The sequence below is a fragment of the Gymnoscopelus microlampas genome (assembly GCF_963454915.1).
Source record: "Gymnoscopelus microlampas genome assembly, chromosome: 5".
NCBI lineage: Eukaryota > Metazoa > Chordata > Actinopteri > Myctophiformes > Myctophidae > Gymnoscopelus > Gymnoscopelus microlampas.
The window spans coordinates 44,468,530-44,491,871 of record NC_139942.1 but is presented as its reverse complement, the minus strand read 5'-3'; the positions used below and the strand labels follow the sequence as shown (position 1 = coordinate 44,491,871).

At 47.1% G+C, this 23,342-nt stretch overlaps 1 protein-coding gene across 3 annotated transcripts in view; it reads left to right on the top strand.

The window, feature by feature from the left end:
* The first annotated feature begins 2,640 nt into the window (after positions 1–2,640).
* The window catches only part of cadm3 (cell adhesion molecule 3), a 175,546-nt gene continuing 154,844 nt past the window's right edge, over positions 2,641–23,342 (top strand). For 2 of the 3 annotated variants that reach the window (XM_084057122.1, XM_084057120.1), the window contains exons 1-2: positions 2,641–2,960; positions 5,057–5,227. In XM_084057122.1, coding sequence (XP_083913248.1) covers positions 5,131–5,227 — 97 coding nt within the window. In that variant the 5' untranslated portion in view covers positions 2,641–2,960; positions 5,057–5,130. Of the gene's footprint in view, positions 2,961–4,040; positions 4,114–5,056; positions 5,228–23,342 lie in introns of those variants that run through there. The other variant, XM_084057121.1, reaches the window with a different exon arrangement.

Here is a 23,342-nt window from a genome sequence, read left to right as displayed (position 1 = left end):
TGTGTGTGTGTGTCCTCGGCATATTAAGACTATTATTTATTTATTTCCAATAAACGCACGAGCGAGCCGTTTACAGCGTCTAAAAGGTCATCGTTTTAATATGCAATTTGCAAATGGGCAAAAAGCCTAAAAACTGAGCTATCTTATTGCAACACTAGGCTAGATATGAGGCTTATTGCACGATGCTGTGGGCTATTATAATCCAGCCATTTTAACCTTGGTCTTATAGGCTATACTATTATAGCCTGCGTTAGTATATTATACTAATACAAGACAATATGGCAGCCTTGTCATCATGAGGTATATGCCAGACTGCTTTCTGCATCCAGGACCTGGAGCTCATGCAGTCTCCATCCATCTCTTCACAGGAACCAGGCTTTGACTAAACGCCAGTGGAAGAGCCTACTCACATTTTGTACTTAAGTAAAAGTACCAATACCACAATGTAGAAATACTCTGTTACGATTAAAAGTCTGGTATTCAACATTTTACTTGCGTGAAAGTAGGCTTCAAAAGTATTTGCATTGAAATATACTTATTAGATCATGTGTTTACCTGTAGACAACAGGTAAACACATTTGAACATGAAGTTGATGATTGATCAACTTCATGATCGATGATTGTTGATTGATGATTGATCAACTTCATGATTGATGATTGTTGATTGATGATTGATCAACTTCAAGCTCACAAGTTGTGAGCTTGTAGATCAGCTATTTTCAAATAGCCAAAGTTTAAATAGGGCTGAACTGAAGTGGTTAATTTATGTTTTGTAATAATAATCCAAATCTACAAAGTAAATAACTAAAGTTTTCTTATGAGTAAAAAGTAGCTACAATATTTGCCTCTGAGACGTACCTCTCCAGGTAGCTCAAATTAAAACTATAACAAATTAGACATACTCCAGTAAAGTAAAAGTACATCAAAATTGTACTCAAGTAGGCTACAGTACTTAAGTAAATGTACTTCGTTACTTTTCCACCACTGCTAAACGCAGCATCCACAGAATCTCCGTTTCATCCACATATCCCTCCATCTCCTCCAGTCCTTCTCTCTCTCATAACAACTGTTTAATGATGCCAGATGCTGCCTCTGCCTGCATTTGTAATTTCTCACTTTGTTAAGAAAGAAAGAGAGAGGAGTCAGAGAAGACTTCAGTAAAGGCTGGAGCAGCTGCTGGCTTTGCTGAAGAGCCCATTCTACCCCCCTCCCCACCCCCCCTCTCTCTCTTCCCTCCTCTCTTATCCAGATCCCCATTGATTTTTCTGGGATGTTTTTTTTTTTTTTTTTAAACCCCCCCCCCCCCACACACACACACACACACACACACACACACACACACACACACACACACACACACACACACACACACACACACACATACACACAGCTTAATCCGATGGCAAAAAAAAACCCTAATCCTTAATCCCCCTCCCTGGCTGGCCTGGTGGCAAGTTGAACCTCCCCAACATCCCGCCTATACAATGTGTAAATCTGGCCGGGTGCGACGGGACACGCCTCGCATTGACTGTCTGTCTGTGTACCAAAAAAAACATCCCCCCCAAAAACACACATCAAAACAACATAACAAGACAAATCAAATATTAATTTACCCATGTCTAGGCCTAACTAACTCCCGAGGGGTTAAGGGTCTTATCTGATTACATTTGTAGCCCACTCAGAGTTAAATTAACTTAAAGGAGTAGTTCACCCCCCAAAAAATTGCTTATTTTTTTCGCTTTTCACGCCCCATGAAGCCTTGAATTCATGGCAATATTTTAGTTTTTGAGCCAATTATTTGATGACCGGCGGAGTCTCCTACTGTATCGTATTGATCGATAACCCGGTCATGTAATTATTGGCTTGGGAATGCAAAAAAAAAAAGCAAAAATATCTCCATGAATTCAAGGCTTCATGCATGGTGTGATTGATAGAAAATAAGTATATTTTTTGGAGGGTGAACTAGTCTAGCTGCTACTTTAAAGAGACTCCCAAAAAAGAACCCAACAACAACTAAACCGAGGATTTAGAGCTATTATATAGGCTATAATATTATATTCCCCATATCAATCTCCAGTGGAGATATGGTGTAATAGCCTCTCTAATGTCGGTGATAAGAAGGCATTATAAAGGGGGGGGGGGGCATTATAAAGGGGGGGGGGGGGCGTGACAGACAGTCAGTCTAAAAGGCTGACCCATAGACTGTATAAATGAGAGGGCTGACCCTGGCTCTGTTTAGATCACATAGTACTATCATCATGCTATCTGCCTCATGTCGTCCTCTCTCTGCCCACTGTGTGCTTCCTCCTATCCGCTCTGCTCCTGTTTATCCCCACCATGCTACAACGGGCCAAATCGTATTAAAATCTCCCTCCTCCAACCACCCGCCCTCCATCCATGCACCCTCCTCCTCCCCACACACACACGCACGCACACACACACACACACACACACACACACACACACACACACACACACACACACACACACACACACACACACACACACACACACACACACACACACACACACACTCGCGTGCACGCTTACCCCTCCCTCCCCTGGCTTGTCCCTCCCCTCCCTCCCTCCCTTCTTTCAGACAGACTGTTTTTGCTGCAGTGAACGGTAGCCGTGGAGAAAGAGAGAGAGAGAGAAACAGAGAGAGAAAGAGAGAGAGGGGAAAAAGGCAAACAAACAAAACAAGGATCCCGAGGAAGGAAAAGGAGGATTAAATAAATAAAAGAGAAGAGGAAAAAAAAAGTCTCAACAAAAGCAGGTTTTTGGAGAGAGAGAAGGAGCCGGACGGACGACACTACAGTGAGGAGCTCTTCGGTACATCTAAAGAACACAGAGCTGTGGAAACAGAGCTTTATAATATTCAGGGACAACCGACTGGTTTCTCCCTCCGTGCGGGAATCTAGAGGACTTCTGTGGGGAGGTAGAGAGAGCACGATAACACGGTACGTCTGTCCGAGAGAGAGAGCAATGTTTGTGATGGTGTGCTGCTGTCCAGGGACTGGAGACACCTGTCAGTGTAGAGGGGACGTTTCGCGTGTCCTGGAATGTGCGTGTGTGCGTGTGTGCGTGTGTGTGAGAGAGAGAGAGAAACCGTGGTGCGCGCTCTGTGGCTCTTTGGCAGGCAGGTGCTGCCCGGCGGTAATCCGCCTATTGCTGCTCATCATCCCGGGGAAGGACGCGGTTTTACAACCAACCCCCCACCCCCACCCCCCCCTTATGTTTTATATCATAATACACTCTCTGTCCTATTGTGTGCGTTTTGTTGTTGTCAGACTGACTGTTCCTCCTCTGTGCCCCGACTCTCCTCTCCTCTCCCTTGCTTGGCTCTCTCACCATTGGCCGTGGTGTGCTCTCTCTCTGCAATATATACAAGTGTGTGTGTGTGTGTGTGTGTGTGTGTGTGTGTGTGTGTGTGTGTGTGTGTGTGTGTGTGTGTGTGTGTGTGTGTGTGTGTGTGTGTGTGTGTGTGTGTGTGTGTGTGCGCGCGCGCATTTAGAAGTGTCTCTTTATCTATGTCTCCCAAGTGTGTGTGCGTGTAAAGAAGACTCTTCTTTAGGTCGAAGAGAGAGGTGTAGTATAGGACACGATTTGACCTAAAGAACCGCGACCGCCGCGCTCCCCTGATCCGTCGCAGTGGTTACAGCCAGGTACACACACTAGTATCTATACAGCCATACTGTGGGGCTGTTTGTTATTATCGTGCTCCTCCAAACACCGTAATGGGCGACCATCACACTTAACTTGTCATAAATAAGAGCTAGGGTGTTGTTTGGGGTTATGATCCCCGGGACGTTATGCTGCCCGCGCGGCGTGTTGTTTTCATTGAGCGAGCCACCATCACTCAGTCTGTTGGGGAGGAGGAGGAGGAGGAGGAAGGGCTGGATGGAGCAACAATAAACACACAACCCCCCCACCAACCCCACCCCCATAGCCTGAGTCCCCGCCCTATCCGCCCGTCCCGCAGGCAGCAAGCAAGGCAACCTCTCCTCTAGCCGCTGGTCCGCTCTCTCTCTCTCTCTCTCTCTCTCTCTCTCTCTCTCTCTCCACGGTCACAACGAGGGAGCCAGGATCGCAGCGGTGTTGTGCTATTTATAAGTGCGTGTACGTGTGTTTGTGTTTGTTTGTGTGTGTGAGAGAGAAAGAGAGAGAGAGAGGGGGAGAGAGAGAGCTTTAGCTGGTGTATTACAATGACAAAGTGTGTGCGTCGGTTTGTGCCACACTGCTACAGTGTGTGTGAAAGGCGCATGGTGTATTCTCAGCGGGCGACAGGTGCATCTAGCTAGCTGCTGTTTCTCTCTCTCTCTCTCTCTCTCTCTCTCTCTCTCTCTCTCTCTCTCTCTCTCTCTGTCTCTCTGTTTGCCCCCCTCTCTGTCTGTCTGTCTGTCTGTCTGTCTGTCTGTCTGTCTGTCTGTCTGCCCCCTCTCTCTCTCTCTCTCTCTCTCTCTGTCTGTCTGTCTGCCTCTCTCTCTCTGTCTGTCTGTCTGTCTGTCTGTCTGCCTCCTCTCTCTCTCTCTCTCTGTCTCTCAATGCTCTCTTTATGCTTTATCCTTTCTTCCAATTCTTTCTTTCTTTCCTTCTTTCTTTGCTCTGGGGGGAATAAGGGGAGATTTTTTCCCCAGCGCTATTTCTAATTACCATGAATTGTTGCTTAGGGGCTCCAGGATACACCCATTTCCCCGTCCCCGTCCTCGTCCCCCCCTCCACGCTCACACAGCCTTGTTAAAGTGGGTTGAATAAATTCATTGTAATGGCCCTTTGGCTGCTCTCGCTGCGTCACCGACCCCCCTCATCCCCCCCAACGTCACCCCATCCCCCTCCCCCCAAGGTATAACGGTATGACACACAGGCAGATCGATGAAAAGACCCACGGAGCAGCGTGTGAGTAACGGGGTGGTGGGCCAAACGTTTGTTCAACGACGGCAGCCAACCTATACGGGTCGACAGAGCCGGGGAGGGCAAACAGTTTATCAAAAGTGGCTCCTCTTGACTTTCTGTTTTTTAATGTATATCTCTCCCCTCCCCCCCCCTCCCCTCACAGGTGACGCTCCAGTGGTCCCCCTGCCCTCGTTGAGGTTTACGTTACGGTGAGACTATTAACAGACGGCGACCATCATGGCGTTCCCGTCGATCCCCTCCGGGCTGTGGAGTGTCGGTCTGTTGACAGTGCTGCTCGCGGTCACGGTTCACAGCAACTTCGTCTACGGCGAGGGTGAGCAGCATCTCTTCTCTTCTATAATACCACTCCATCTCTCTCTCCATCTCTCTCTCTCTCCATCCTGGGCCCCCCCCTGACCTTTATGCTCCTCTCTCATTCTCTCTGGGCGCCCCCCCCCCCCCCCCCCCCCTTATCTGTTGAATCCTTGAATTCTGTGTTGTTTGCCGTGTTTTGACAAGGGAACCACAGAGGCGTTAATAAGCACATGGGACACCTTCCCTTCCCTCCCCTCCCTCCCTGGCTCTCCACTCTCCCCGTGGACCCCAGTCAGTGGAATTTTTTTTTGCTGGTTGTTTCTTTCGTGGAATGTGTGTGTGTGTGACTCCCTCGTGGACGTAGGGGGGCACCTACACACACACACACACACACACACACATACACACACACACACACACACACATACATACATACATACATACATACATACATACATACATACATACCGGTACGTATAAGCCTTAGCCGCACCGTATCGCATTCATCAAGGGATTTCCCTTTCCTCGTAAACACACACGGCTGAGCACATGCAGACATGATGGTGTCACACACACACACACACACACACACACACACACACACACACACACACACACACACACACACACACACAGACACACACACACACACACACACACAGACACACACACACACACACACACACACACACACACACACACACACACACACACACGCACATGTTTTCTGTGGTTTTCTGTTGGTCCCCTTCGCCTCATCCCCATATACACACATGCAGGCACATGTAATGTACACACACTTATACACACATACACACATACAGGCACATACTGTAAACACACACACATACAGGCACACACACACACACACACACACACACACACACACACACGCCGTACATACTTTTTTTAATCAAATACTTGAAGCACAGAAATAAAGCATTAATCATTATTACTTGCTTCTCAAATGTCAAAGAGCTTATACACGCGTGCACGCACACACACCCACACACACACACACACACACACACACGCACAGACACGCACGCACGCACGCACGCGCACACACAGACGCTGGCTGGCCTGTAATGGCCTGGGCTGTGCGGAAAGCGGATGCTGAAAGAGGATTTGATGAGAGAAGCACTTTGTAATAAATATCCTGGGTGTGAGAGGCAGCACCTACAGTACTGTAGCGGCACACACACACACACACCTACAGTACTGTAGCGGCGCAGTGCTCTCTGCATGGATCTGCTGCCCCATGATGATGTGCTCTTCACATTACATAACGCTCCAGTGACTGGCAGGCCGTAACGCAACCTCTAGAGCAATGGTGGGAAGTAACTGAAGTACATGTACTGTACTCAAGTACTGTACTTAGGTAAAATGTTTAGGTACTTTAACGCAGTGGTTCTCAAACTTTTTCATGTCAAGGACCCCCTAATTGACACTTATTACCCCGCGGACCCCCATTTGAAAAGATAAGCCAGGAACCCCAATAAGAGAAGGTTTTTACGGCTCTCTAGCAGTATTTCTCAACCATTTTAATTTCAAGGACCCCCAGTTTGACATGCATTAAGCTACAGACCCCCATTTAATGGCATTTGTACCTCTGGGACCCCCCAATTCACATTGTAAAACCAATGTTAATTTAACTCTGAGAGTGTACAAATGGAACCAAATGGACCCGTTAGGGTCCATTTGGTTCCATTTGTACACTCTCAGAGTTACAGACCCATAAGGGTCCATTTGGTCCCTGTCCATCATTTAGCTGGGGACCCCCTGGAACCCCCTGAAGTACCCCTGGGGGTCCCCGGACCCCACTTTGAGAACCAATGCTCTAGAGCAATGGTGCAAAGTAACTAAAGTACATGTACTGTACTCAAGTACTGTACTTAGGTAAAATGTTTAGGTACTTTAATGCAGTATTTCCATTTTTTCTATGCTTTTGCTTCTACTCCACTACATCTCAGAGGCAAATATTGTAAACTTTTAGTTACTTAGGCCCCATTCACACCCAAAGTTCGCTTAAAAGGTCTGGATCAGGGACCAAATCTTTACATTGTTGCATTTTGCATTTGGTCTGGTCAGCGTTCACACGGGACTTTGTTAAGCCAACCAAACAGTCCTGGTGTGAACGAGCCCTAAGTTACTGTAGATTTGAATGATTTTTTACAAAACATACAGTAACCACTTCAGCCCTATTTAAACTTTGGCTGTTTGAAAATAGCCGATGCGACGCGTTGTGAGCTTGTAGATCTGCATCTTTTCAAAAGATTTAAAAACATTTTATACATAATGATACCTTGTGAAACGGGACATTCTGCATAATGAGTACTTTCTACTTTTGGCACTTTAAGTACATTTCGATTACCAGACTTTTCACTTGCAACAGAGTGTTCCTACATTGCAGTATTGATACTTTTCACTGTCGTTTTTTTTCCACCACTGCATAACGCTCCAGTGACTGGCAGGCCAGTAATACAACCTTTAGAGGGCAAACCGTGCCACGGGCCTGAAACCGTTGCGCAACGATCGACCGCAAATCTATGGCGGAAATTGATCGACACAGGTATCAGCCTGTGCTGTGAGTGAGAATCCGATCGCTTGTGTTATTTTTTTCCCCCCCTCCGTCATTCCTGTTGAGATTTAATTGCACGGAGCGTTGGTCACAAAACTGTAAGATGAGCCGACACGAGCGGAAGCTTCTAATCGACATCCTTCTCTCTCTCTCTCTCTCTCTCTCTCTTTCTCCATTTGCATTTGCATTCTCAAAGGTCCCCTTGTGCTCATTCACTGAGTGTGCAACGCATGCACGCTCCCCAGCACTTCTCTCTCTCTTCATTTGAATAGAGCTGTAAACACTGCACACACACACACACACACACACACACACACACACACACACACACACACACACACACACACACACACACACACACACACACACACACACACACGTACCTGTGTGCACTTACACACGCATTATATACGTGTAAACATGTGTCCTCTGGCCCTATGTGCGCGCGCACGTGCTGAACATTGCATGTGCACGTCGTACACACACACACACACACACACACACACACACGCACACACACACACACACACACACACACACACACACACACACACACACACACACACACACACGCACACACACACCACAATTACTATACTTCCAGTCACTTTAACCGCGTCAGCTGTTTTTACTGTCTGTTGAATTATGCATAATTGTATTTATGTGCGTGTGCATATGGAGGGTGTGTAGGGAAACAGAGGAGTTGTGTGGGATGTGGTCAGTATGGAGGGGCTGCTAATAAACAGCCCCGCTGTGCTGAAATGATAAGGATGATGATGATCCACAGTGTGGATGATGCTGATGATGATGGTGATTGGTGATCATGATGATGATGATGATGATGATCGATAACGATGATGATGCTTCATTGTCAGATCAGGTCTGAAATGTTTCTTGCATCACAGAGGCTCCATTTTCAACATCAGAGAAAACTAGAAAATGTGCTCCTCGGAGCACAGGTCTCCGCCAGTACTGTTCCTGATTAATCCTGTCTTACCTCACTTCAAAAGATATAAATGATCTTTTGAAGTGACACACCTATTTATAGGTCTCTATTTCATCATGCGTCTCGCTAGCCAATCAAAGCACACCCTTTCAACATATTGTCACGTGTCACGTGAAGCTTGACCAATGTTAGCTTGGTGGACACACGGAAGGACGAGAACGAAAACATAGTCTCCTGGCGGAGACAACTAAAACAACCCCAAAGACACATACATTCAACATGACTTTGCAATTACACAAGATGATATTCGAGGCCTTTCAGCATACATAGTTATACGTATACTTATGGTCTTATGCTTAGTTGAGCTGAGTCCCCCAACGCTCTATACTAGGCCCCCCTCTAACCAAATATCTTTGCCGACAATAGCCGATCTACAAGCTCACAACACGTTGTTTGTCAGCTATTTTCACAGAATGTTCACCCCAGAGTAGGGAGGGAAGCTGGGGTTCATGTGGTTAAATGGTGGAACCTTGTACCACCAGTGTGATGGTGAGAATTGTTATTCGCTGTTCAACATGGTTGTGTGATAAGAGAATTCCCTCTCTCTGTGATTCATAGAGTTTCTCAAGGCCTGCAATCTTTGAGCAATATTTTCCGCTGCTGGTGGAGCAGTTTAGACTTTAAAGGTAGTGGACAAACACTTGGTACCACCGCGGTATTACAATACTGTAGAACCCAAATAATCACAGAGGTAAAAAAACAAACAAAAGACAAATTTGTCTACTCTCCCCCAAAAGACCAGAAGACGGGCGGAGAGAAAATAGAAAATACATTCTTTGCTTTTGTCCTTTTTCGCAGACAAACTCAATGTGGTTTTCCAGGATAACAGATGGTCTATCATTACAGTATATACACCCAAGGATTCATATGAAAATATTGGCTTGATTTTGTCATTACGGCCGGGGTAACACAAGGAACTTTATAGGGAGTCAGATGGAGAACCAAACACAATCTCTCTCTGTGTTCTTTTGAGCTGTATCATCAGAATACTTGAGAACGTATCGATCTGGTGGGTGCATCATCTGATTCTGTACGGCAATCATCGCTATAGAAAGTGAAAAGCATATCTGAGCTCCCACGGCCCAGGGGACCCCGGCAACGGCCATGATGGCAGATGAAAGGGATTGTGCTCACCTTTACGATATAGATTCTGTTAAGGGTGATTTATACCGCTGTCACACACCGAAATTAGCCGATCCGCAAGATCACGATGCGTCACGGCCCGCGGCACGTCGCGAGCTTGTAGATCTGCGGTGTTTGGTGTGCGCGACGCGGCGGCACGCGACTAAGAGTAAGACGGGCATTAGGGAGAGTAAAGAGGCGTACCAATGAATCAAGTATGGATTCAATTCCTGCCGGAGCGCATTGTGAAAAGGTCTGCTTGCATTGTGTTGAAAGGCCATGGAGAATCTTAGAAAGAGGGCTCTTGCATAGATAGCTGATAGATAGCTCTAAATGTTTAGTAATGATATGAACCAGAATGGCAGCGGCATCGTCTGTACCGCAGACCCTGCTTATAAGTTAAATGGTATGGATCAGGTTTGTCTTGTGTTGTTCTGACGAAGATATTGGAGTACAGTCTGGAGTACAGACTTTTACTTGTAATGGAGTACCTCTACATTGCAGTATTGATACATTTACTTAACACATTGATTGCCAAGATATTAAACAGAGTTTTCTATCCCCTTGCCAGCGTATAATTACCTCAATCCGATGATAATTAAAACGCTGTGGAACCGACATTGTGTTCCAAAAACACAAACAAAATGGTCCCCGTGGGTTAGCGGATACACAGGGATCTGTGTATCCATAGGAACGACAACGTTCCAACCACGATCCGCCATATTGGGGCATCGGCCCGCTGAAAACTAGTGGTTTTCAATGCAAAAAAAAAGAAACCGATTTACAGCTGTTTTTCTGAAAATCCCAAACAGGAAGCGGATGGCTTCCTGTTTTTTTGGAACAACGTCACATCCACATTCTACTTCTCTGAGTGACGATGGATCATTCCAAAGCTGTGTTAGGTCGCCCCTTGTGGAACTTTCCAAAAAAAATGAAAGAACGCATCAATGCGATCTTGGCCATCAACGTGTTAAGTAAAACATTTGAGTACTTTTCCCACCACTGCTGAATTCTTTCTAGAGATTTCATAATCACTGAGATAATGGGCTATTGGCCTAAAAATACTTGTGTTATTCCGAGGAGTGGAATTTGGGGTAATGGTGTTTACGTCTATTTATTATGGTAATGGTGTAAACTTTCCCACAACAAGAGGGACAGAGAGAGTGTGTCTATGGAAGCCTGAAAGAAGATTGCTTTGCTTGCTTGCTCCACTGGAGCCAGCTCAGTTGACACAAAAATCACAAGGAGGATGAGGGTGACTGCTAAATGAATGGAAACGCTGTCTTCTAAAGGCCTTGGATGCTTCCCGAGGATTAGGGATGCGATAAACATTCCGCGCATCAGGGCACTTGATTACAATGATGGCCGGTCGGTGATGGTGGGACATCAATCACTGCTCCTCCGGCGAAATTGGGGAGAACACTAATCCACCCTACGACTCCGCCCTCCTTGCCCCCCATCATCAATCCACCCTAGCCTCCGCCGTGCCCTCCCTGCCCCCCCCCATCATCATCAGCGCGGCTCGTCGCTCGAGATCCGTGCGGCCGTTTGTTATTTGGGGCCCAAAACGATTTTGGCTCACGTTCAGACGTGCGTCACATTTGATTAACCCATTAAGACCGGGAACGCATCTGTGTCGTTTTTAGATGTTCTTTGGGCTATTCAAAAATAGCAGATCTACAAGCTCATAGCGCGGCACCGAGTGCCGCGCTATGAGCTTGTAGATCTGCTATTTTCTTTTTTTAATCATGAAAACTTTTGCAAATCTTTGAATATATATACGTTTTTTAAGCGAACATTTTGAACTAAAATCTTTGCTTCTGCGAGGGATTCTACAAATGTCTTTTAACAGTTTTTTGAAAAAACGCACATTGCTATAATCAGTGGTTCCCAAACGTTTTTCATGTCAAGGACCCCCAAAATGACATGTAATTGGCCGCGGACTCCTATCTCAAAATATGTTGTTCCACGGACCCCCAGAAGCAAAGATTTGAGTTAAAAATGCTCGCTTTAAAAAAAAAATATATATACATTCAATGATTTGCTCAAATTTTCACGATTTTCAAAAATAACAGATCTACAAGCTCATAGTGCGGCACTCGGATAAAGTGGTCACATGCGTTCCCGGTCTAAATGGATTAAGGCGCGCCTGGCGGGAGGGCTCTGACCATGCATGACCAATTCTTGCTTTGGTTTCACCTAAGCGCTGTTTTACATTATCATGTCAGTCAAGCAGAGTAATTAAGTCCAGGACAAGTTGACAAGTGTTTTTCAGATGTGATGTGAAAAAAGAAAAAAAGAGAAGAATTCCACACGTCAAACCGCAGGAATCAGGGAGGAGGAGGAGAGTAGAAGAAAAGGAGTGGTGGGTGTCTGCTGGGTTGAGAGTAGTGCTGACTTGACAAAGTTAAAGGAACAAGCGAGCGTGTTGCACATCTTGAACGGAACGCTCAAGGTCTGCCTGACCTGGTAGCCCGTTTTTTTCCCCAATCAGAGCAGCTCGCCGGCTGCTAACCGCTCCTCGTGCCTCCCAAGCAGAGTCGCTTTCACTAAAAGAGCAACAGGTCGGTTTCTGTGACGTCGGTATACCGACCGTTTGAACCAGAATCACTGCACGAGTTGCCAAGCGCAACCTCTGCACAGTGTTGATTTTGACAGCTAATTTTGATTCATAGTCTTTGAGTCAAATTCCATATTGTTTTAGTCATATTTCATCTGAAATGTTTTACTGTTAGTCTAGTTTTAGTCGACTAAATATCATAAGATTATAGTCGACAAAATCTACAGTTGATTCAGTCGACTACAATGTATTTTGGGCGGTGCCTTGATGGCGTCGTAAAGGCTGGTTTTACACTTGGTTGCATGCTGAAAAAATAGCCGATCTACAAGCTCACAACGCGTCGCGCTGCGACGCGTTGTGAGCTTGTAGATCTGCTATTTTTTCAGAGCGCAACACCCGAGCGCAGCCAAACATAAAATGTTCTACTGGATCTCTTCTCCACTCGTCCCTCACTAACATTTTAGTCTAGTTTGTATTTGTTGACAAAATTGTCAATATATTTAGTCTTAGTTTTAGTCATCAAAGCTTAGTTTTTATTTAGTTTTCATCAGTGAAAAAAAGGTGGTTGACCAACATTTTTCGTCATAGTTTTAGTCAACAAAATCATCAACCTCTGTATGTATGCACAGGATGGAATGCGTCGTCTCGCCTCTCGGTCACACGCTGACGCAGAGACACACCGGTGGCTTTGCAGAACTTAATTCTCACACAGCGCGGCACATATTGTTCAAGGACAGTATGATTTCACACATGATGCAACCGTACTGCAAGGCCTTTTTTCCACGCCACGAGAGCGGGTACATTATAATATACAGTGCATATGCACACACGCACAAGTCATGGTGTTATGGGGGGAAAGTGCTGTGAATTGACTGGTGGCATATGGCTCCATGGCAATATGAGGATGGCTCACATCTGTCGGGAGAAGAGAGTGGTTGTTGTGACAGCAGTGGAGCTGTTAAATGGAATGTCCAGAATGGTGTGTGTGTGTGTGTGTGTGTGTGTGTGTGTGTGTGTGTGTGTGTGTGTGTGTGTGTGTGACTGTGTGCACGCATGTGTGCACATGTTGGCACATTTTGTACTCGCACACAGACACACGCGCACACACACATGTGCACGGCAGCACACGCACACGGATGTGTGTTAGTGTGTGTGAGAGTGGGAGATAATGCCCTCATAATGGAGATCTCCGCTCTAAAAAAAGGCCCGGGGAGCAGAAAGGGCCTACTTAGCATAAATAATGCAATGTTATGTATCAGAGAGGAAAAAAAGATTAGCTCGGCAAATCGATGGGAGAGAGAGGAAGAGAGAAAGAGAGAGAGAGAGAGAGAGAGAGTCGATGAGCCATCATCAGAGAACAACAGGCGAGGTGTGTCTGTCACCGTACACACAGTAGAGCTGGCTTTGAATCCACGCCGCCTGCAAACTGACTCACTGCTGAGTGTCCCTCTTCTTCTCCTCCTCTGTCCTGTCCTCCTGCTCTCCGTCTCTCCCTCTCAGAGGAGGAGGGGAGGACAAAAGAAGGACCCTCACACGCTGCCCCTCCTGTGAATTATGGGGGGTTGTGAGATTATCATGACGGCAAACGGACGGACGCGGCACGTGGTGTCACGACCGTTCAAACTCCCGAGGCGGAACCATACGCTATCATCCTCCTCCTCTCTCCCCGTCCGTCCTCTCCTATGCGTCCTCCCCTCCCCCGTTCACCCCCTACCATCCTCCTACCTACCGTACTATACGCAGGAGTATGTCAAAGTCAGGGAGAGGACGACGGCGCTAACTGTTTTTTCATTGGTTGCGTGTGTTCCTCCGCCTCTGCCTCCCGTGTCCCTGGACGTCCATGGAGAGAGTGCAGAGTGAGAGGAGAGTAGGGAGGGGGGGTATGGCGGTTAGGAGGAGGAGGGGGGGGGGGGGGGGGGGGTTCGCGGGGGGGAGGACTAATTGCGCGCCATTTGACATATCCATTTCCGCAGCTGGGATGTGCAGCCATGCGCCGCGCCGATGGAGCAGTGCCTCTCAGAGGGGGCTCACAGATTAGGCACGCAATTGGCCGGGCTGGCTCGCGTATACTGCCCTGGATCTGTTACCGCTGTAACCCAGTTACCTCAGGCGGTCGGGCCAGGCCAGGCCCGCCGTGTGCTGAGGGAGGACGGACGGACGGACGGACGCCGTCCCTCTGTCCGTTTGTCCGCCCCTCAGTAAAAGGCAGCAGCAACAGCGGTGGCATGCGGCGATGCCACCCTCGCTGGCTCTCAGTTATGCCCCCAAGGACGGACCCACTCTTGCGTCTGTCCTTTGGACAGACGCAAGAGTGGGTCCGTCCTTGGGGGCATAATTGAGGGACAGACATACACATAAGAGTGCAGGGTCCGTCCTTTGGGGCATAATTGAGGGACAGACATAAGAGTGAGTCCGTCCTTTGGGGCATAATTGAGGGACAGACATAAGAGGGGGTCCGTCCTTTGGGCCATAATTGAGGGACAGACATAAGAGTGCAGGGTCCGCCCTTTGGGGCATAATTGAGGGACAGACATACACATAAGAGTGCAGGGTCCGTCCTTTGGGGTATAATTGAGGGACAGATGTAAGAGTGCAGGGTCCGCCCTTCGGGGCATAAGGACCAGCGTGGCATCGGCGCACGCCAACACAGCTGCTGCTACTCGCTGCCTTTTCCCATCAGCCACCTGGCCTCTGGCCTCTCCGATCGTTCTCAGTGAGGATGGGGGGGGGTGGGGCAGTTGTTTGCGGTCTTGTCTTGTCGAGGAACATGTCTAACGGTGTATTTACCCACGATGCATTGACCGGTGGCCAGGGGCAGCTCAATGAAGGGGCCGGACGCTTCCAACTGAGGCCAGTAATGAATAAGGATTAAAGGGGGGGGGGGGGGGGGGGGGGGGGGGGCGGTGGCCTCGAAACAATCGTTAAGGGTGATTTATACTTAGTTGCGCGTCGGTGACGGGTGCCGAAAATAGCCGATCTACAAGCTCACAATGCATCGTGCCGAGACGCGTTTGTTGAGCTTGTAAAGACATGGAGCTCAAACAAGGGCTTTAAAATTGTACGACTTGCAGCTGGGAGAGTTCTGTGTGTGTGTGTGTGTGTGTGTGTGCATGTATGTGTGTGTGTGTGTGTGTGTGTGTGTGTGTGTGTGTGTGTGTGTGTGTGTGTGCGTGCGCACACCTCTATACCCAGTGGTTCACATTGGCCCCTGGTAGCCAAAAAGGGTTCCCTGCTACACTACTTCCCTCCGGATTGGCATTCAATCCGATCTTGGCTCGAGAAAAGCTCCCTCACTTCCTGTCGATCGCCCGCTGCTGTTTTGTTGTTGATTCTTGCTGTGTGCAGACGGGGGCGGGGTGATGGTGGTGGTGGGGGGGCTGTTTGGACAGCTAGTGTACAACAATAGCGTACAATCGGTGGGGTGGGTGGCTTGGATTGGGGGGGAGGGGGGGTGGGGGGCCCCTGCCTGTTAACAAGACTGACTGATAAGCAGTGACTCATTAACAAGGTGCGGTACACGGGGGCCCCGCAGGGAATTACCGCCTAGCCATGCACTGTGACATTAATAAGAGGGCCTAAGCTATTTTTTTCCAATTTGGCTCTCCTGGCTCGCACGCACACACTCACGCACACACACACGCACACACACACACTCACGCACCGAGTGTTCTTTTTCCTCGCAATCACGACCCCGGCTATTTCCTCGGGCTCCAGTGCTTTTCCCATTAGTTTCGGCCACTGGTTACCTGGACTGATTGAGGAGGGAGGGGGGAATCGGAACCGATTGTTGCGTTGTGTTCGTCCGTCAGTGTGGGGCTGCAGTTAATGTGCACCTCTCCATGCCAGGCTCTCTTCCCCGCTCATTATTTTTCCACAGTTTCATTGGGGGGAAAAAAAAGGAAAAACACATCTGGGGAGGAGCCCAATTAGTTCCTCTCTAGGCTGATCGTGCCAATTAATTAGCAAGATGTTGCCTTTGCTTTTGTCTTTTTAAAAACCACACATTAAAGGTTATGGCCTTCAGCCACGACAAGGAGGACGACTGTGATGCCTTCTGATCCCATAACACATCTAGTACAGACATCATACTGTCCCATAATAAATCCTACTGTATCAAAAATAGCGCTTCGAGCTTGTAGATCTGCTACTTTTGATACTTTTGTGTGATGCTGTAGTATGATCAAGTAGGGCATTCATTTTACGAAAAAACACAAAAAGTTACAATATGGAGATTAGAGGTTTCTGCCCGACAGCAATGATATACTTCGCTGACCAGGGTCCCCCAGGGGTCTGTACTTTTCCCCCTCCTTTTTCCTTCCTACACCAAAGCTCTTGTGAGCTTGTAGATCGGCTTTTTTTCGCCTTATTATGACATTCCCAGAATAAGGACGCTACAGGGTTCATGTCGTTATAAGACCTCGGGCCCACGTTCGCCACGTCCATGTCTTTCCCTTGTTTGTTTCTCCACGATTCTTTAAGCATTCTGTCATCTAGATCAGATTCAGCGATTACAAATTAGGTCTTGATTGGGTGCCATTACCTGGCAACAGATTCACATCTGGCAGGAAAACTAATTATTTCTCTTTTTCATCATGCCGACTAATTAAAGGTGCCGTTGGCTGATTGATTAGAAAACATTCTCAACCAAATAAAAAGCTCCAGCCGTTAACCCATTGAGGCATGAGGTTCCGATTCCGCAAAATGTCTTCTAAATCGTAAACGGTTGTCTGAAAAAACGTACGTTTCTATATCAGTGGTGCTCAAACTTTTTCATGTCAAGGACCCCCAAAATTAAATGTATTTGGCCGCCGACCTCCATCTCAAAATGTGTTGTTCCAGGGACCCCCAGAAGCAAAGATTTGAGTTACAAATGTTCGCTTTAAACAATATAAATAAAGATTTGCACACATTTTCACGATTTTTCAAAAAATAGCAGATCTGCAAGCTCGTAGCGCGGCACTCGGTGCCGCGCTACGAGCTTGTAGATCTGCTATTTTTGAATAGCCAAAGTGTAAAATAATGCTTTTTTTGCTCAAATCAAAAAGTGACACAGATGCTTCTCCAGGCATTAATGGGCTATGTCTTAAGTGCCATAGTATATATACGTATATAGGCTTCCCGGGGAGAGGGATTCTGCATTTGGCATATGCTTGCACGTGTTCTGCTTAGCCGTGGTGCTGCTATATCTTCACATAATCTTCTCTTCTCCCCCCCGCTCCTCTGATGATGTGCGGAAACATGACACGTACGTAAACGAAGGTGTTGGGCGAAGACTCGTGCAGAGACACGGGTAACGGGGACAAGAAGAAGAAGGAGAGAGAGAGAGAAAAAAAAAGTGTTGATATATCTAAATTAAGCCCCGAATTAAAATGCAGAGCGAGTCTCGCTGCGTGGCTGATATCACAGGATCTCCAAGGTAGCGTAGGGGGGAAGGTAGTGTGCTGCTGCTGCTCCTGTGTGTGTGTGCCTTACTGCCTACCTTAACAACCGACCCCCCATTAGACCTCATCAATCCGAGTCGGATCTCGCACACACCCAAGGCCCACTCAGTCGATGGTCAGATTACATCAGGACCGATCAATCTCCCTCCTCCCTCCCTCCTCCCTCCCTCCCTCTCTCCCTCGCTAGCGTCATAATAACAGCAAATGGCATTCTGCAAAGCTACACAGGAAGGAAAGGAAGGGAAGAGGGGGAGGAGAAGAAGGAGGAGGATGGCTCTTAAGAGAGACTGAAGTGCCGAGTCTCTCTCTCTGAGCATCTTCTCAGGTGCTTAGAGGCAGATCTGCAATGCCAGAACACTCAACGGGTGGCAATGAGGTGTGTGTGTGTGTGTGTGTGTGTGTGTGTGTGTGTGTGTGTGTGTGTGTGTGTGTGTGTGTGTGTGTGTGTGTGTGTGTGTGTGTGTGTGTGTGTGTGTGTGTGTGTGTGTGTGTGTGTGTGTGTGTGTGTGTGTGTGTGTGTGTGTGTGCGGGGGGGGGGGGGGGTGTGTACGTACGTGTGCGGCTAAGTGTGTACTTGTAGGGGTGTTTGGTGAGTTGTTAACTTTTTTCCTTAAACCCACACGTACCAAAGACACTTCCTGAATAAAAACAAGAAAGCTTAACAAATAACAACAAAACGACAACATTGGCTTCTTGGAAAAACCTTGAACTAAATGAATCCTGTCTGGTTTTCCCGGCACGTTGGCGCTCGCTGCATGTTATTCCGCCTCGGCTTTTCGTTTTGATCCCCCTCACGATTAACCCCCCCCCTCTCCAAAAAGTCCTCCCATAATCCCCTGGAATTCTCTGGCGGGCAATTTAATTGATTGCCCGCAAGTTGTGTTTGCATGTGAGGGTGGTGTCACTAATCTGCTGTCATTGTTGATGAATGTTTGGCTGATGAGAGCAAGAGGAACATGCAAGCGGAGGCCTCTTCACTTTGGCGCGCGGGGTTGGGTGGGGTAGGGGGGGCTGTGGGGGAGGGGGGGGGGGGTGGTGTCTCTATACTGGCTGTTGATCTGTTCTGTGTGAACTCTGCTGATTTGGGGGTGGAGGGTGATTTAAGAGCGTTGCTGTACAGCACAATGTTAGTATTGATTGAGTCTGAGTGGCGACGGAGGGCTCCCCCGAGTCTCTGGGTGAGAGTGTGGAGTTGGGTGGAGGAGGTGGTGATGGGGTTGGGGGGTGGGGGGGGCTGAGAGAGCAGCTCCACTTCTTCCAATCAAAGAACTCACGCTGCCATTTGTCTTTTTTTTTCTCCTGTTGTTATGACATACAGGCGTCACACTCTTCAAGTGCTTCTTGTCCGATGCCAGCTGTGCCGTACCGCTAGCCCGCTTCAATTTGTCCTCCTTGGCTGTCCTGCCTGGTCCTTAAGGAACCTGGCGGGGTGGGGGGGGGGGTGTTTGTTGTGGTCGTTGAGGATTCGCAGTGTGGTGACACACCATGTGTATTAAAACAATATATATATCGTTGCTGTCGGTTGGAAAAGCGCACATGTCCAAAACTGTAACTGTTCAGGATTCAAATGTAAAAAAAAAAGCTTGCGACGCGTTTTGAGCTTGTAGATTGGCTACTTTTGCTGCTTTTGTGTCACACTAGTAGTATGAAGAAGAAGTAGGACATTAATTTATGATATTCATTTTTCTGCCCAACAGCAATGATATATTTACTTTATGTCATGCTACCCTAAGCATGGCGATATTGGTCAGTCGGTCTGTCCATCGACTACTTTAGACCTAACCCAAACGCGATATCTCGTCGTAAACCACTGGCTGGATTGCCATGGAATTTGCTCTGCACCTTCGTGCTCCCCAGAGGATGCACCCTACCGGGTTTGATGCCCCAATGGCCTTTCCTCTCTAGTCCCACCATTAGACTAAACTGTCCACTTAACCGATTAAGACCTGAAACGCATCTGTGTCATGTTTTGATTTGAGCTAAAAAAGCATTATTTTACACTTTGGCTATTCAAAGATAGCAGATATACAAGCTCTTAGGTGCCGCGCTAAGAGCTTGCAGATCTGCTATTTTTGAAAAATCGTGAAAATGTGTGCAAATCTTTGAATATATATCTTTTGAAGTGAACATTCTTAACTCAAATCTTTGCTTCTGAGAGTCATTGGAACAATATTTTGAGATGGGGGGGTCCACAGCCAAATACATATCATTTTGGGGGTCCTTGACATGAAAACATTTGAGAACCACTGATATAGAAACTGATATTTTCAGATTACTGTTGGGATTTGCAAGACATTTTGTAGAATCGGCTTCAGGTCTTAAAGGATATATAAACACAAGATATCTCACAATCAAACGGCCGGATTGACATGGAATTTGCCGAGAAGAAAGGATGGACCCGAGCCATTTGAGTGACCCCATGACCTTTCCTCTCTATAGTGTCACCGTCAGCCCAAAATGTCAGCATTAGGCAGGCAGCGGTCGTAGCTGAATGGGTAGAGAGAGGCCACCTGGGAATATAGGAAGGTCATCTATGTGTCGAAGTGTCCCCGAGCAAGACCCTTAACTGCTCCCCGGGCTCTGCATTAATAAGTCATTGCTCTTAACAGTCAGGGGGGGTAAATACAGAGGACACATTCTACATACATGCAATATGTGCCGCAGCAAATGCCTCGGGTGTTCAGTGTGGATAGAGATGGATTACAGAAAGAACCCTAAAGAGACTCTAAGGGCTCGGCCATTAGGCTCTTAGTCTTGTTCCGCTGTATGTCCATGCATCATGACGCAGTTTATTCTTGTTATGTCGGCAGTCAGCGCCACTTTGAAGGGGAGGCATAGGATGGATTATAACCTGAAGGTGACATCTGCATCCAACGATGGAGGTCACCGCACGCCACCAAGGAACCCTGCTGCTCGCTAATTAAGCCTGATTCATACTTGGCTGTGCACGGCAATGTCGTGCAATCGAAAATAGCCAATTGACGAGCTCACAACGTGTCGCATTGTCACACGGCGTGAGCTGGTGGATGATCGGCTATTTTCGGTGCACAACAACCCTCGGGGCAACTCGGTACAAAACAGGCTTTATGATTAGACCTCATCTTGAGTATCAATGCTACATGGTTCACTGGACCAACGCACTGCTGAACCATGCCATGCCATGCCATGACCTGCCACGACACGAGTTTCAAAATGCACGCAATGCACAAATACATTTATGTGACGCTCCCAAATGCATGCAATGCACCAGTGTTGATTTTGACAGCAAATTTTTATTCAGTTTTAGTCATTTGAGTCTTTTGAATCAAATTCCATTTAGTTTTAGTTATATTTTAGTCATCTGAAATGTTTTACTTTTTGTCTAGTTTTAGTTGACTAAATCTACAGTTGATTTAGTCGACTAAAATGTATTCTGGCGGTGCCTTGATGGCGTCGTAGTGGCTGATTTTACACTTGGTTGCATGCTGAAAATAGCAGATCTACAAGCTGCGACGCGTTGTGAGCTTGTAGATCTGCTATTTTCAGAGCGCAACACCCGAGCGCAACCAAGCATAAAATAACTTGTCTTATAGTTCTACTGTATCTCCACTAGTCCCTCACTAACATTTTGGTCTAGTTTTAATTTGTTGAGGAAATTGTCAATATATTTAGTCTTAGTTTTAGTCATCGTAGCTTAGTTTTTATTTCGTTTTTATTTCGTTTTCGTCAGTTGATAAAAGGTAGCCGACAAACATTTTTCGTCACAGTTTTAGTCGACGAAATCAACGCTGGTTTCAAATGCACACGATGCACAAATATATTCCGTACATGTCGCCTTTCCGACATGTCGCCTTTCCGACGTTAACTAACCTTATACCTTACCCTAACCCTAACCGCACGCGGAAGCCACTAGTCGGAGTAGTGAGATGTCGGAATGCAGACATTACCCCAATAAATTCATGTGACGCTCTCAAATGCATGCAACCCACGAATGAAAGTATGCGACTGAACAAATTGTGAGTAATGGCCTGTGTATTGCGTGTAAGTGTTCGTACTCACTGCCTGCCCTTGCAGCGGCATGTGTGGTCCGGGTGCCATGCGTCCCCGTATGAACTGGTTGTTGTAAGACTGCGGGCGTGTCACTGCACCAATGTCAGCAGATTCTTTTACATTTATTACACTTGGCACAGAGACCCCTCCGCCATCCATCATTGCTTCAGAAGAACTGAAGTCAACACGACAAAGGGAATCCAAACAGCACTTTGTCGTGGAAGCACAACGGGAAATAAGCCGGGCGTGTTTTATTGTGTTATCCTTGACAGTCGGACGGTCCACTCGCCCGTTTGTGTTTTTTATTTTGTTTTATTGAGATAGCAGAGAGGAGCTTGAGAGGTCCTTGGCCGGGGCGAGGAGTATGAGTTGTTCCGGGGAGACACGCGTCGTCCATTATCCCTTTAAAACCTGGAACGCATCTGTGTCACGTTTTGATTTGAGCTAAAAAAAAAGCATTATTTTACACGTTGGCTATTCAAAAATAGCAGATATACAAGCTCATAGCGCGGCACCGAGTGCCGCGCTATGAACTTGTAGATCTGCTATTTTTTTTAAATCGTCAAAATGTGTGCAAATCTTTGAATATGTATTGCTTTCAAGCAAACATTTTTAACTCAAATCTCTGCTTCTGGGGGGGTCCCTGGAACAAAATATCTTAGATGGAGGTCCGCGGCCAAATACATGTCATTTTGGGGGTCCTTGACATGAAAAAGTTTGAGCACCAATGATGTAGAAACATACGTTTTTTTTTTCAGAATACTGTTGGGAATTAGAAGACATTTGTAGAATCGGCTTCAGGTCTTAATGGGTTAAGCCGTCGGAAGTGTGAACACTGTGAAATAAAAACGTACCTGATGGAGTCAGGGACGGTGAAGTGGTGCGGCACCATCACGCCTTTTCTCTGAATTAGTCAGTAAGGTCAAGCAATCAATCAGTGAGTCAATACACTGAGGCAGGTGAATGAAGGGCTCTGCGGATTGACGCATGCACGCACGCACGCACACACTCACAAGCACACACACGCACATGCACACGCACAGGCACACACACATACACACCAGTAGATAGATATGGCCTTACAGCTTGCTTCTGGCCACTAAGCACCAATAATGAGGGCTTTTCTTTTTCATATATTAATGTTTTGAGGCGGTGTCTGCCTTATTTAGATAGGATAGTAGAGATGCAGGAAAACTAAGTGCAGAGAGAGGGGCGTGGACATGATGCAACACAGGTCATCAACACCCTCTCTCTCTGGCCAGCTAGCCACACACGCACACACACACACACACACACACACACACACACACACACACACACACACACACACACACACACACACACACACACACACACACACACACACACACACACACACACACTCACTCCCCCATG